Source organism: Monodon monoceros, unplaced genomic scaffold (genome assembly GCF_005190385.1).
Source record: "Monodon monoceros isolate NGI ecotype Baffin Bay Population unplaced genomic scaffold, NGI_Narwhal_1 Super_Scaffold_18, whole genome shotgun sequence".
NCBI lineage: Eukaryota > Metazoa > Chordata > Mammalia > Artiodactyla > Monodontidae > Monodon > Monodon monoceros.
Genome location: NW_021703774.1, coordinates 156729306 through 156743071, shown reverse-complemented (window position 1 = coordinate 156743071; position 13766 = coordinate 156729306). Strand labels below are relative to the sequence as shown.

The following is a 13766-nucleotide window of genomic DNA, read 5'->3' as shown; positions in this document are numbered from 1 at the left end:
TGTGTGTGTGTGTGTGTGTGTGTGTGTGTGTGTGTGTGTGTGTGTGTAGGTGTGTTGGGATTTTGACTGGACCCCATCCCCAAACTTGCTGCCTCAGGTCTCAGGCATACTTACGCTGAATACCTGTACCACGGCTGGGCCCTGGTACTTGCTGCCCAATTTCCTTGCTATATACAACCTCTATATATTAGTTCCACTGTGCTGACTCCATATTTATGGTAGAAGACTACAAGCCAGTTTATAATGGTGACATTTGTGAATGCAATGTCTTAAATCCCTGAGATGTTAAACATGTCAAAGCAACTAAACGATTTTCTAATTAAAGAAATTCAAGACTACAACGCCAGGGACTAAACAAGCAAAACACAAGAGACTCAGGAAAGTTTCCTGAAGCAATTAATCAAATGTCAGAAAAGAATAATTTACTACGGAAATATAATTATAGGAATGATAAATAGAGAAGGACGCCTATATAAAGATAAACACAAGGGACACTTCTAATAATCAAAATGAAGGGGAGGGGGCTTCCCTGAATATTTTCTTGAGCCCAAAGAGGTAAAAACTCCACTGGAGATGAGTTTATTTCAGCTAAAATACACTTACATCTGGAAAAGAGTAAATTATTCATACCAGGGGCAGTAGTTTAGACCCAGAACAAGAATCACAGAGAAACCAGACCAGGAAAAGATATGCAGGAATAGCACGTAGAAAGAACAATTGCCAGGGGGAAAGGAAAGGGGGGTAAAAACTACTACAATGTAGCCATTGCATAAGAAAAACAAAAAACAAAAAAACAGTAAAATCTGAAAATCTGGAGACAAAATCAACAATTTATCATAATCCTGGGAGAGGGCAAAGATGGGGAAAATACCTGGGAAACCGTAATTTCCTGCTTGCTTTCAGTAAGCGGGCATTATGGTCAAAAGAGGAAAAAAAGTTCCATATTCAAATCAAACAGGAAAATTAAAGAGGAAAGATTCAGCCATCAAATTTTCATCCCTCAACATCCCAGGGAAAATTAAAACTGACAATGATCTGAACATTAAAAGAAAACAAACTAGTAGCTTCACCCCTGCTTCTAATTACTCACACACAGCACCCCTATTACTGCTGTATCTCCAGTACTGGCACTAAATGAATGAACTCCCAACCTGCCGTGTGTCTCCAACATTCCCTCTGCCTTCACCAGCGTCCTGACATGCCCATCTGAGTCTCACGGCTTAAGGACTTTGGACTCCCCAGCCTTCAATTGCCATTGCTGACACCAGCGCAGCGTTCTGTTGTGTTTTGTTTTGAACTGGAAGTGGTGGGTGCCTCGTCTGGCTCAGAACTTGAGTCCATAACAAAAGATTCTCATTACTGAACTTTGTTCTCAGAGAGGGCAAGTGGTTCATCATTGCCAGACCACGGCATCCCCTCCATCGAGAAGGGCTGAGTGAGTTCAGAGCCCAAAGGCTGAGGGTTCAGATCAGCAGCACCTGTAGGCTCACGGCACTGCCTAGCGCAGACACAGCACGGCACGCCTGCCTGCGGGCTGGTCAGGCTTCCCGGGCCCCGTGGTCTGTGTGGGGCCCGTTGGACCTGCTCCATGACTGCTCTGAGGCCATCGGCCTCTTCACGTGCTTTCTGTGCCAGCTCCCACTCACAGCACCCAAACAGTTCAGATTTCTGTCCCTTTTTTCCTAACTCCTCTGTAGCCCAGACTTCTCCTCCTGCAAAGCCTCCCCTGAAAGCCTCGGGCACGTGCTCTCACGTCTCACGGCTGCTTCCCGTCACCCTTCCCCATGTGTGCTCCGTGGGCAGGGCTCAGTCTCGGCCATCTCTGTGCTGATGTCTGGCACACAGTGGGCACCAGGTCAACGCGCCAGGCGTTGAATAAGAGGGTGCAAGTGAAGAAAACTGGAAGGTGGGTTGGAAAAAAGTTTTGTCTGTTGAGGTGATCAGTTCAGGTAGAAGGACAACCTTACCTGCTTCAACTCTTGCCAAACAAAAAACCCACCTCTAAAATCACACCTACTAAAGACTAAGGTCTGGTCAAAGGGAAAAGTGTTTGAAACCACTAGTTTTAACACAAGACACTTGATCCACTATAAACTTACAAAATTAATTGCACAGTTCATGCCTGCCATGCACAGAAGGTAGTCACAAGCACCAAAGAAAAACTGTGAAAGAAAACTAAAGACTGACAAACTTACGAGGTTCACTACATGTACCATGAAGAAACATCAAACACCAAGAGAAAAGTTAAAGGGGAAACTTACAATTACCTGCTGGTCTGAGGGAATAAACTCAAGAGCTTTCTGGATAACACGGCAGCCATACATCTGCAGTGCCAGTGACAGGACATGGCCTCGAATCCGTTCAGCCAAAGCCAGCTTCTGTTCAAGGCTGCCAAACTAGACATAATGTGTGGGTGAACACCATTACTTAGGTAGAAAGAAAGAAACCAGAGAAAGCAAAGCATTCATTATTCTGTATCAACCATTGGCATACCTCTTTTAGCCCTGTATTCTATGATAAACTAAACCTTTTATTTAAAAAGCCTTTGTTTCTTCAAACTAGTGGTTATCAGCCTCTGATTATGAGGAACTCTTTAATGTTAAAAAACTTCTCAGATATCCAACTGGAGTGGTTTCACTACTAGTATCTGCTAAACAAACAGGCAATTCCTCAAAGCTGTCCTTAACTCACCAATACTATTAAATATACCTATATGTCCAAGAGCATTTACATTTATTCTTAAAACAATAGTACATGTGGAAGACATTGTTTATTACGGCTTTAGACAATGTCTGGGGAAGATTCAAGAACTTCTTGCAACAAATCTACATCACTTCAGTTGTCTGAGCCTCATAAGCTGAAAACAAGTTCTTCTTTCATCTCTATGAAGTTCAAGCCAAAGCACACATGCACACTGCTCTGAATATACTGTTCTCTATTACTATAAGAATTGATGATGTCTATTTATACAAGTCAACAGAATAGGGGGAAAGTTAGTAAAATCAAGGGGTATGACAGCACAATGTTAAAACTCTTCCTAGAATGTTTCTCCATCCCTGGCTTTTTATTTTCATTTGAATAGCATGTGAGACTGGAAGAGACTTTATGAATAAGGCTGCCCAACCCACTCATTTTCCATACAAGAGAACTGAAGTCCAGGGACATTCTCTAAGTCAGAGAAGTTCTCTAGCTTGTCCCAGAATCATACTGCTATAACCCACTGTTCATTCAGCCACCCCTAGCTGCATTAACCTCTGGAGCTGGAGATCTCTCTATTTTTATATCTGTGACAAAACGGCAGTAAAACGGCATTCGAAAGTCAAAATTACAAGAGTCGTGTTTAGGCTGATATCTTAATCCGTAGCTGGAGAATTCAGAGTCAAAGAACTTAGGTTTTTATGAGAAAAGCTGGGAAGATAGAGGCTGTGAGTGAGCCATTTTTTTAATCTTCACACAAACCAAACAAAGTAAGATGTAAGAAGTTTACAAATTTCTTTTGTTGGGGGGCAGGTAATGTGCAGAGTTGCAGCATTTTCCCCCTGTACCAGATGTTTCATCTCAATGCTTCACTCCTTTCTGGATTTATAATGGGGTTGTTGATACCAGTACACCACAGCTACAATGATTAGCAAAAAATCCCTGCGTTTCTGACATTTTAGTTTAGAAGAGGAAATAGACATTAATCCAACAATCTCGTTAATCCTTTCCAAGGAAAATGATAACAAGAGTGGACATTATCCACATTAATGAAGGAACAATAAGGAACCAAGGCTGAAGGATCACCCAAGAAGCAGCATTTAACAATCCTCGTGACTGTGGTTTATGATGAAAAACACCAGAGTTGGTATTCAAAGGTAATTCTCTAGGAATCCATTTTTTAAAATTCATTTTCAGAACTTTACTGTGGTCCTGCTAAAATTATCTTACAAGGATTTTTCCTCCAAAAATGACACCTTTAGTGAAACTATTTTAGCAATCAGAAATGTTGTGCGGGATCCTAAATGGGAAGAATGGCCCTACAAACACATTTCTAAAATACACTAGCATCACCTGCTTGGGTATCTAAATGATGCACTACTGCTAATGAATTGGAGAAACATTTAAATGTGCCTCAAAAAGACCACTCACGCTTCATTTTGAGGACTGGAATGAAACTGCAATTCTAAAAACAGCTAATGAAAATCAAAATGCTATGGAGGCTGTCTAAAGTCAAAGGACAGAAAGAACAAAGGCTTACTTCAAAGAACTTCTGAATGACGTAATTTCCAAATACATCCACCATAAGCTGGTAAGCGGCCTGGAGGATTTCATTGAAGACAAGCTGGCGCTCAGCTGGTGTGGCACGCTCAAGTTTCAGCTGAATGAATCTGAAGTACATAGTAAAAAGGGCAATCACAGCATTTTAGGAAGACTTGGAAAGTATATAAAGATTAGCTCAATTTATAATGTGTCAGTTCTGAAACTAAATGTATGCATGTGCGTGTACACAGAGGCACAACAGTGTTACTTAAATAAATCACTTGAGCTCACTTCAAATTGAAGAATTACTGAAAAGGAAAAAAAAGTTATATTGTGAAGTATCCCCTAATTTAACTGAGCTTTTAGAAGTATATTTAAATTTTAGTATACTTCATTACAACAGGACATGTATTTATGTGTGGGATTGAGAGGGAGCTGAAAAGGGGGGGCAGAAAAAAAGAGAAGAGGGTAAAAGCAGGCACAACACAGGGAGAACTCTACGGGACTTTTTCTTTTAGGAACCAGTCCAACATCAATAAACTCAAAGCCTATGGTCCTTATTATAGTCTTTAACTCACATTCATATGAAGCAGTACATATTTATTAATGATGTGGAACAGTTGTCATCTATGTGCAGTCTCTTTCTAAAGTAGTAGCTATTCAGTTTGCCTTTTTTAGCTCAGGTGACTATATCAGAAAAACCATGTTCTTCTCCCAACCTGGCCTTTAGGATCTAAATATGAGAAATCCTTGCCCAGTGGCAAGCTGGCAGAACTTGAAGAGGAGGTAGGTTCTTTGGGAGTTGTTTTGGAGGAACTGTCAGAGAAAGAAAGAGAAAGGGAGAGAGAAGGATGGGTGATGTCACCATAAATCTGCTTTTTTCTGAGGACCAGGGTCCCTTTCTGTGAAGTCCATTGGAACAGGGAGTGGTAACCAAAGCTAAATTCTGTGTTTTATAATAGCATCTTCTAACCTCTGTGCAGACTCTCACTTCTACAGAATGGAACAACAAAGAAAAGTGGTGGCACCATCTTACTCCTGAGCCGAGATCCAAATTTGCATTTGAATAGTGTCTCTTTGAGAGCAAGATTCTTAATAGCGATTAAAGTAGCAAAAGTGTACACATGTCTTTGTGTTAGTGTTTCTGTATTTCTTAAACTGCAGACATTCTGGGAGGTTCTCATGAACAAAGGAACACCAGACTAATCTTTCAGAAAGGTAAAAAGGTTTGTTTCAGCATGTGATCCAGATTACTAAATGGCTATTCTCCATCACTTGTATATCTGGTGACTCTCATAGCCACATCCCTCTGAAATAAGTAACAGGAAGCGTACTAAAAAGCAAACTTTGTTTCAATTATTATATGGCAATTTACTTAATGTATACCTTATCTGAAGCATGGAATTTAAGGCATTAAGATTTCAGTTACCTTAAGTGGCAAAGCCAAGTCCTCACCTGGACCCATGCTGGTCTTGGGAAAACTCCATTATATGCCCAGCAATCTCCCGCAGTTGTAAATTGGGATACCGGTTATTTCGAAAATCTTCCAAAAGCCTGCTCCTGCCAGAGGGCATGACATCAGACATTCCATATCGCAAACGGGAAGAGGAAAATAGGGTGCTGCTGGGGCTGAAGAGGCTGGAGGCACTGCTCGCGCTGCGGTACTTGGCTTCAGCGCCTGGAGCAGCAGAGATGTATCTTCCACTGCCATTTGTGAGTCCTCCTGTTGGTTACAGAACAGGAGAACTCAAGACTCATTCTTAACGAACTTTATTCAAGAGAGGAAAAAGCATCCTATACATGAAATCCTGCATCACCTCTGACTTCTTTTCAATTCTGCTGCTTTCGTGTTAAGATTCAATTCTATTAGTGCCACGACTTTCATAAGACAAACTCACCAAGCTGGAAGAAAACTTTTGCACAAAAATTGAGAGGGGAATGCTATTAACCATTGATAGGAGACTGCTAGCAATAATGGAGCAATGGTTAGTATAGCCCTTAGTAAATAAAATGAGGAAAGGTCCTGCTGTGTGAACCAGCACCTAAACACCAGGATCAGAAAAGACAAAATGCACAGAGACTTCAGTGGTTTCCCACTCTGATCTCTGTGGAGACTCCTGCCATCAGTGGATAATCCCCACTCCCATCTGAAACCATCCCTTAAAAAAAAAAAAAAAAAAATCTGTTTTTTTTTTTAGGGTACCCAGATTAGTCTGTTTTATATAGTGGACCTCCCAAAAAAGCTTTGAAGGCATGGTTTTGCCGCTAAATAGAAGTCTGAAAATCACTAAGGCAACCAAGGCCAAGGATTAGACATAAGGGATAGAAAAAAAGACGTGTGCTTTGAAATGGAAGGTTTTCCAGTTCTTCACCAGGAATGGACAGCATCTAACTCCTTCTACTGGAACAGAGCCTGAAGTGATTGCAGTAGCAACAACTTTCAGGCTACCGATATTGCCATTTTGACTGCTGACAAGGGAATAATCATTGTGAATCCGAGACACATAAAACAGAGATAAGACTGAAATGCCTATCAAAAGATAAAACAGAATTAAAAAATTATGAGTATATATTTTCAATATATTTTTTTACAATAGAGGGTTTCTTTTTAAACTTTAGATTGTACTATAAAAAGGATGTGAAGCCCTTTTTCTGTTTTTTCCCCCATTCCTACTTTGCAAAGTAGATAAGAAATACCAGTTAAACCACAAAGAGTGTAGGTAAATAACAATTCAGGAGCCATGAGAAAAGTCACCCAACATGAACTGCCTGTTAACTTCTACAGAGCTTTAATGAATGTCTGGTCTGGAGTTTAATGGTAGCTACAAAAAGATACTCAGCTTGGATTTCTCCACAGAATTCCAGGGCCCAGTTTCAAAGGTCGGGGTCTCAATGAAAACAGTGGAACCAAAAGGAAAAGGCTCAACATTAAATTTTGTTTAAATAGATAAATAAAAATAAAAGCTACTTGCTGAGCATTTGTCCTATGCCAGGCTCTATGCTAGAAGTATTTCATATCCACTTTCTATCAAATTCTCACTGGCATTATGGAAAGGGAGTTTTTAATTCCCATTTATGTAACAGAAAATTAAGGCCCAAAGAGGTGAAATGCTTGTCCAAAGATACAAAACCCAAAATTATCATGGCCAGAATCTGTCACTGCCCTTACAACTACACGAGACTCATTTTCAGACTCAGTTATATAATTTTCTTGTTCTAAAGCAGCGGTCCCCAACCTTTTTGGCACCAGGGACAGGTTTCGTGGAAGACAATTTTTGCATGGACGGGGCGGCGGGGGGTGGTGGGGGCAGGATGGTTCAGGCGGTAATGCAAGTGATGGGGAGGGATGTGGAGCGGCAGATGCAGCTTCACTCGCTTTGCCCGCCACTCACTTCCTGCTGTGCAGCCCAGTTCCTAACAGGCTGCCAACCCTGTTCTAAAGGACATTGTTTTTCTTGTCAAAATTCCATAATATTTCTTAACCCAAAGGAAAACATTTCTTTAAGGAAAGGAGAAAGGAGGTTTATAAGAAAAGAGAATAGTAGCCATATGGCTGCTCTTTATTCCATTTCAAAAACAATTCTTTCTACCCTGGCTTGAGATAGGGGACAAACAGGCAAAGAGGTGGTAATCAGGTAAGTCCGGAGGTACTGGGAGAGTGTGGTTAAGAAGAAAGAACAGCATGAACATACAAAGTTTTGAAAACAATTTAAAGGTTAAGAACCTGGTCACTAACAAAGGCACTTAGGGAAAAGTAACATATCAACAGAGAAACAACCAAACTCTTAAAAGGCCTGACAAACATCCAAATAAACATGCAAGGTAGGAGACAACAGCATTCTGCCTATGGAATGTGTATCTCTGTAAATAAACTCTCTTTCACTTAAAAAGAATAAACATGGAAGGTGGCCAGGTCCATGATGACAAGGCTGAATGACAGGAACCAACCCTGAGCACTGCCCTACCCCTAAACTTCCAGTTATACGAGCCAACAAATGAACTTATTGTTTAAGCCACTATTAGATGGATTTTCTGTTACTGTGGCCAAAAGCATACTGACTAATCCATAACATAAAGGGCTGGAGTGACTACTGGGTAGATTTATACACCTGCCCTGAAGTTTTGATTTTTGGCTTTGGTGTCTTTGGAAGCCAGACAGGATACACAGACACACATATACACACACAGCTTTTATTATTGAGAAAGGAAGTATACAAATCTGAAAAAGAAAATAAATTTCTCCAGGTACTATATTATAAATGGCAAACTAACAGTCAACAGGAATATTTTGCTCAGGCCAAATAATTTTCTTTAAACATTAAACCAACGGTTAAAGTAAATTTTTGCTTAAAAATGTGGTTTTCTGGTTGTTTTTCAAAAGGTACCTGGCAAATAGTAGACCATCATTATTTGTGGACTGCAGCTCCTTTATATGGAGAATATGCAGAAAGGTGTTTTCCAGTTCACTATAGTTTACACACCTACATGTGCTAATACCCAAATTACTATCCCCTGGAGATGGCCCTTGAAAGTGTTTGAATTTTAACCCCATTTTAAAAGGAACATTTCAAGCAGGCTCTTTAAGCCTCCTAGTGATTTCACAAAGTTTTTCTATAATATTTTGACAGTAGTGGATTTCACAGAGCTCTGTCCTATGACAACATTTCCACAGAAATCAAAGGCTTAAATGTTTTGTGTATGTGCAGGTATCCCACTCCACATGTAAAGAGCCTCACCATTCCACCCTAACAACAAGCAAAAAGCTGAAAAATCAACAATTCTTCTTAGATCCACAAGAGAGAGGAAGACAGAGCAAACGACTGTCCCCAAGACTGGAGAGACAGACATACAGGTCACCACAGCTAACCAGACCAGGGACTCAAGTGGACACCACTGCCTGAACCAGTACCAGACTAGGAAAACCTGAACTGTAACTGACAAATTAAGAGGCTCAGTGTGGATGACCCTGAAATACACAACTCCAGCCTACTCAAACTATCCTGTTCCACTAAAGGGAGGAGGAAAAAAACTAAGAAACACTTGTGAAGTTGACAGTCCAGAGGCACAGGCTCACTAAAAGACTGAGACCTAATCATAGGTCTATAGAACATTTTCCCTCCCTCCACACCTCACCACCACATTACTAAAAACCTATGTACAGCAGTTCCTTTCACTCGATGTACCAGGCATGGCTATCAAAGATAAACTGCAAGGCATATCAAAAGGCAAAAAATAAAATTTGAAGAGTAAGAGCACACATCAGGAACATACATGGCAGGGATGTTGAAATTATCAGACTGGGAATTTAAAACAATTATGATTAATATGCTAAGGGCTCTAAAGGATAAAGTAGACAGCATGCAAGAATAGACAGGCAATGTAAGCAGAGAGATGGAAATCCTAAGAAAGAACCAAAAAGAAATATTAGAGACAAAAAACACTATAACCAAAATGAAGAATGCCTCTGACGGGCTTATTAACAAACTGGACACAGATGAAGAAAGAATCTCTGAGCTAGAGGATCTATCAATAGATTCCTCAAAAACCAAAAAGGAAAGAGAACAAAGACTGGGGAAAAACAAAATCCAAGGACTGTGGGGCAACTACTACAAAGGTGTAACATACACATAACTGGAATACCAGAAGGGGAAGGAGGAGAGAAAGGAACAGAGGGAATATCTGAAACAATAATGACTAAGGATTTCTCTAATGCCAGACACCAAACAGCAGATCCAGGAAGTGCAGGGAACACCAAGCAAGATAAAGACCAAAAAAACTACTCCTCCAACTATCATTTTCAAATTATAGAAAATCAAAGATACAGAAAAAATACTGAAAGAAGCCACAGGGGGGAAAACACCCCACCTACAAAGGAGCAAAGGTAAGAATTACATCCAACTTCTCCTCAAAAAGTATGCAAGCAAGAAGAGAAGACTGTAAGTTTTGAGAGGAAAAAACCCACCAACCTAGAATTTTGTACCCTGCAAAATTATCCTTCACAAGTGAAGGAAAAATAAAGACTTTCTCAGGCAAACAAAAATTGATGAAATTTGTTGCCAGTAGATGTGACTTGCAAGAAATGTCAAAAGAAGTTCTTCAGAGAGACATATAAATAATACAGGCCAGAAACTGATCTATATAATGAAAGGAAGAGCATCAAAAAAGGAATAAGTAAAATAAAAACTTTTATTTACCTTATTCTTCATTGATCTGACAACAGTTTGTTCAAATAATAGCAACAATGTATTCAATTATGTATGCTTATGTTTATATCATATACATATATATATACACATATGCTTTATATAGCTGAAATGAATGACAGCAATGACACAAAGGATGGGAGGAAAAGGTTAAGATTATTTTGTTATTTTAAGGTCCTCACACTACATGTGAAGTCATATAGTCTTATTTGAAAGTGGACCTGGATTAATCGTAAATGTATAATGATCCTAGGGCAACACTGAAAAAAAAAAAAGTAGTAGTATAACTGATAGGTTAAGAAAGGAAATAAAATGGAATCATATAAAATGCTCAATTAAAACCACAAAAGGCAGAAAAAGAGCGGAAGACAGAAACAAAGAAAAAAAATAGAAGACAACAGATATGGTAAATATTAACCCAACTATATCAATAATCACTTTGAATGTCAATGGTCTAAATGAACCAATTAAAGAGATTGTCAGAGTGGATCAAAAAATGTAGTCCAGGGGCTTCCCTGGTGGCGCAGTGGTTAAGAATCCACCTGCCAATGCAGGGGACGTGGGTTCGAGCCCTGGTCTGGGAAGATCCCACATGCCGCATAGCAACTAAGCCTGTGAGCCACAACTACTGAGCCCTTGTGTCACAACTACTGAAGCCCGTGTGCCTAGAGCCTGTGCTCCGTAACGAGAAGCCACCGCAATGAGAAGCCCACACACAAGGAAGAGTAGCCCCCACTCGCCACAACTATAGAAAGCCCGTGAACAGCAACTAACACCCAACGCAGCCAAAAATAAATAAATTTATTTTTAAAAATGTAATCCAACTATATGCTGTCTACAAGAAACTCACTTTAAAAATAAAGACACATACAGATTAACAGTAAATGGACGGACAAAAGTATACCACGCTTAAATTAAGATGTGCTTCAGTTACTTTATACAAAAGGTTTTCTAGTATTTCTAGCCATCTAGTATTCCATCCTTTTCCTATGTGGAATGTTTTCATTCATCTTGTTTTGCTTTCTGTACTCAGAGATTTAGCAGATGCCTAATGGACAAAATCCTGCCTTCTTTGCCTTTTAAAGAAAAATTCCAAAGGTGCCCAACATCTGGCTCTGTATTTATTACAGGCAGAGGCAATGTTGCTCACCAAAATGTTTATAAAAAGTTCTCCCCAATCCACTCCCTAATATCACAGCCAGGTAGCCCTAAATGAAAATAAGCCTAAGAGTAACTGTCTTTAGTGCGTAATACTAAATCCTAACTAAGTTGATTTTCACATGGTTTGTTTTACAGATGACAAGTCACCTTCAGAGAACCAGGTGTCACAAAACACTACATTTCCATTTAGAACAGAGAAGTGCCTAAAGGGGCACACATGACTAGTAAAACAACCGGAAATTAATACAGGTTACTGAACAATAAATTAGAAACAGCTACTGCAGTTCAGGCAGGGACAGAGAAAACCATTTTGTTTGATCTTTGCTTTTCTTAAAGGACTAAGGGCACATACAACCTTGAATTTAAAGGACAGGAAGAATTTATTTTAAGAAGACAGGAATTCTACCATGATGATAAAACTAAATGCTTGCAAGCAACAAACAATCCAAAACAAAACTAGAATTCCATTCAAGAAAAATAAAATATACACTAACTAGTTTAACAAAAGTCATTTAAGACCTACACACTAAAAATTTCAAAACTTTGCTGGGGAAAATGGTGCATGCAAAAAGATGAACCATCACCTCATGCAATACACAAAATTAATTCAAAATAGATCAAAGACTTTAAGAGCTAAAACAATAAAATTTTTAGAACAAAACATAGGAGAAAATCTTTAAGACCTTGAGTTGGGCAAAGATTTCTATACCAGAAAGCATGATAAACTGGACCTCATCAAAATTAAAACTACTGCACTTCAAAAACAACCATTTAAAAATAAAGGCCTTCCCTGGTGGCGCAGTGGTTGAGAGTCCGCCTGCCGATGCAGGGGACACAGGTTCATGCCCCGGTCCGGGAAGATCCCACATGCCGCAGAGCGGCTGGGCCCATGAGCCATGGCCGCTGAGCCTGCGCGTCTAGAGCCTGTGCTCCGCAACGGAAGAAGCCACAGCAGTGAGAGGCCCGCATACCACAAAATAAATAAATAAGTAAATAATAAAAATAAATAATAAAAATAAATAAATAAAAACAAAAAGATGGGACTTCCCTGGCAGTCCAGTGGTTAAGACTCCACACTGTCACTGCAGGGGATGCAGGTTCGATCCCTGGTTAGGGAAATAAGATCCCACGCACAGCGGCCAAAAAAAAAACCAAACGAAAACAAACAAACAGAAAACCAAACCAAACAAAAGGGTAGCATAAAAATAAAAAGACAAGCAAAAGACCAGAAGAAAACAGGTATATGCAAAACACGTATCTGATAAAAGAGTCATATCCAGAATATATAAACAACTCTTACAACTCCATAATAATAATGACAAACAATGCACATCCAAAAATGGGCAAAAAATATGAGCAGACATTTCACCAAAGACAAACAAATGGTAATAAGCACATAAAAAGATGCTATAGTCATTAGGGAAATGCATATTAAAACCACAATGACATAACCATTTCATGCCTCCTAGAATCGCTACATTATATAAGAAAAATAAGAACAAATGTTGGCGAGGATGTAAAGAAATTGGAATCCCTTGTACATTACTGGTGGGAATGTAAATGATGCACCGAACTGGAAAACAGTTTGAGTTTCTCCAAAAGTTTAACATAAAACTTACATACAGTTCAGCAATTCTACTCCTAGAGAAATGAAAACCTGTGTCCACAGAAAAACTTGCATGCAAATGTTCACAGCAGCATTATTTCTAATAGCCAAAAACTGTAACCAACAAACATCCTTCAACTGTGAGTAGTTAGACAAAACGTGGTATATATCCATAAAATGGAAGACAATTCAGCAATAAAACGGAACTGCTGACACATACTACATCATGGATGAAACCTCAAAAACATTTGAAGATAAAGAAGGCAAACAAAAGAGGTCACATACTATATGGCTGCATTTATATGAAATGTCCAAAAAAGGCAAATTTCAAAGCACAAAGTAGGGAATTCCCTGGCAGTCCAGTGGTTAGAACTCCACGATGCCACTGCAGGGGGCACAGGTTCGATCCCGGGATGGGGAACTGCAAGCGCATGCAAGCATGCCTGCTCCCCTCTCAAAAAAAAAAAAAAAAAAAAAAAAAAAAAAAAAAAAATGGGTGGTTTGGGGGGAAGGGGGGGGAGAGGGGGTAACTGGTAAAAGTCAAGAGGAAAATTACA

General features: G+C 39.6%; 1 protein-coding gene and 1 non-coding gene across 14 annotated transcripts in view; both read right to left on the bottom strand.

The window, feature by feature from the left end:
* PUM1 (pumilio RNA binding family member 1) overlaps positions 1 to 13766 on the bottom strand; it is a 130192-nt gene that overhangs the window by 15236 nt on the left and 101190 nt on the right. For 9 of the 13 annotated variants that reach the window (XM_029230794.1, XM_029230790.1, XM_029230796.1 and 6 more), the window contains 3 exons: positions 5695 to 5962; positions 4238 to 4367; positions 2262 to 2396 (listed from right to left, as the gene is read on the bottom strand). In XM_029230794.1, the coding sequence (XP_029086627.1) occupies positions 2262 to 2396; positions 4238 to 4367; positions 5695 to 5962 (533 nt within the window). The remainder of the gene's footprint in view (positions 1 to 2261; positions 2397 to 4237; positions 4368 to 5694; positions 5963 to 13766) is intronic. The other 4 variants (XM_029230795.1, XM_029230792.1, XM_029230797.1 and 1 more) reach the window with 1 other exon arrangement.
* Positions 1319 to 1404, bottom strand: LOC114900127. The gene has a single exon (XR_003794746.1). It is a non-coding gene; the product is annotated as a small nucleolar RNA SNORD103/SNORD85 (small nucleolar RNA).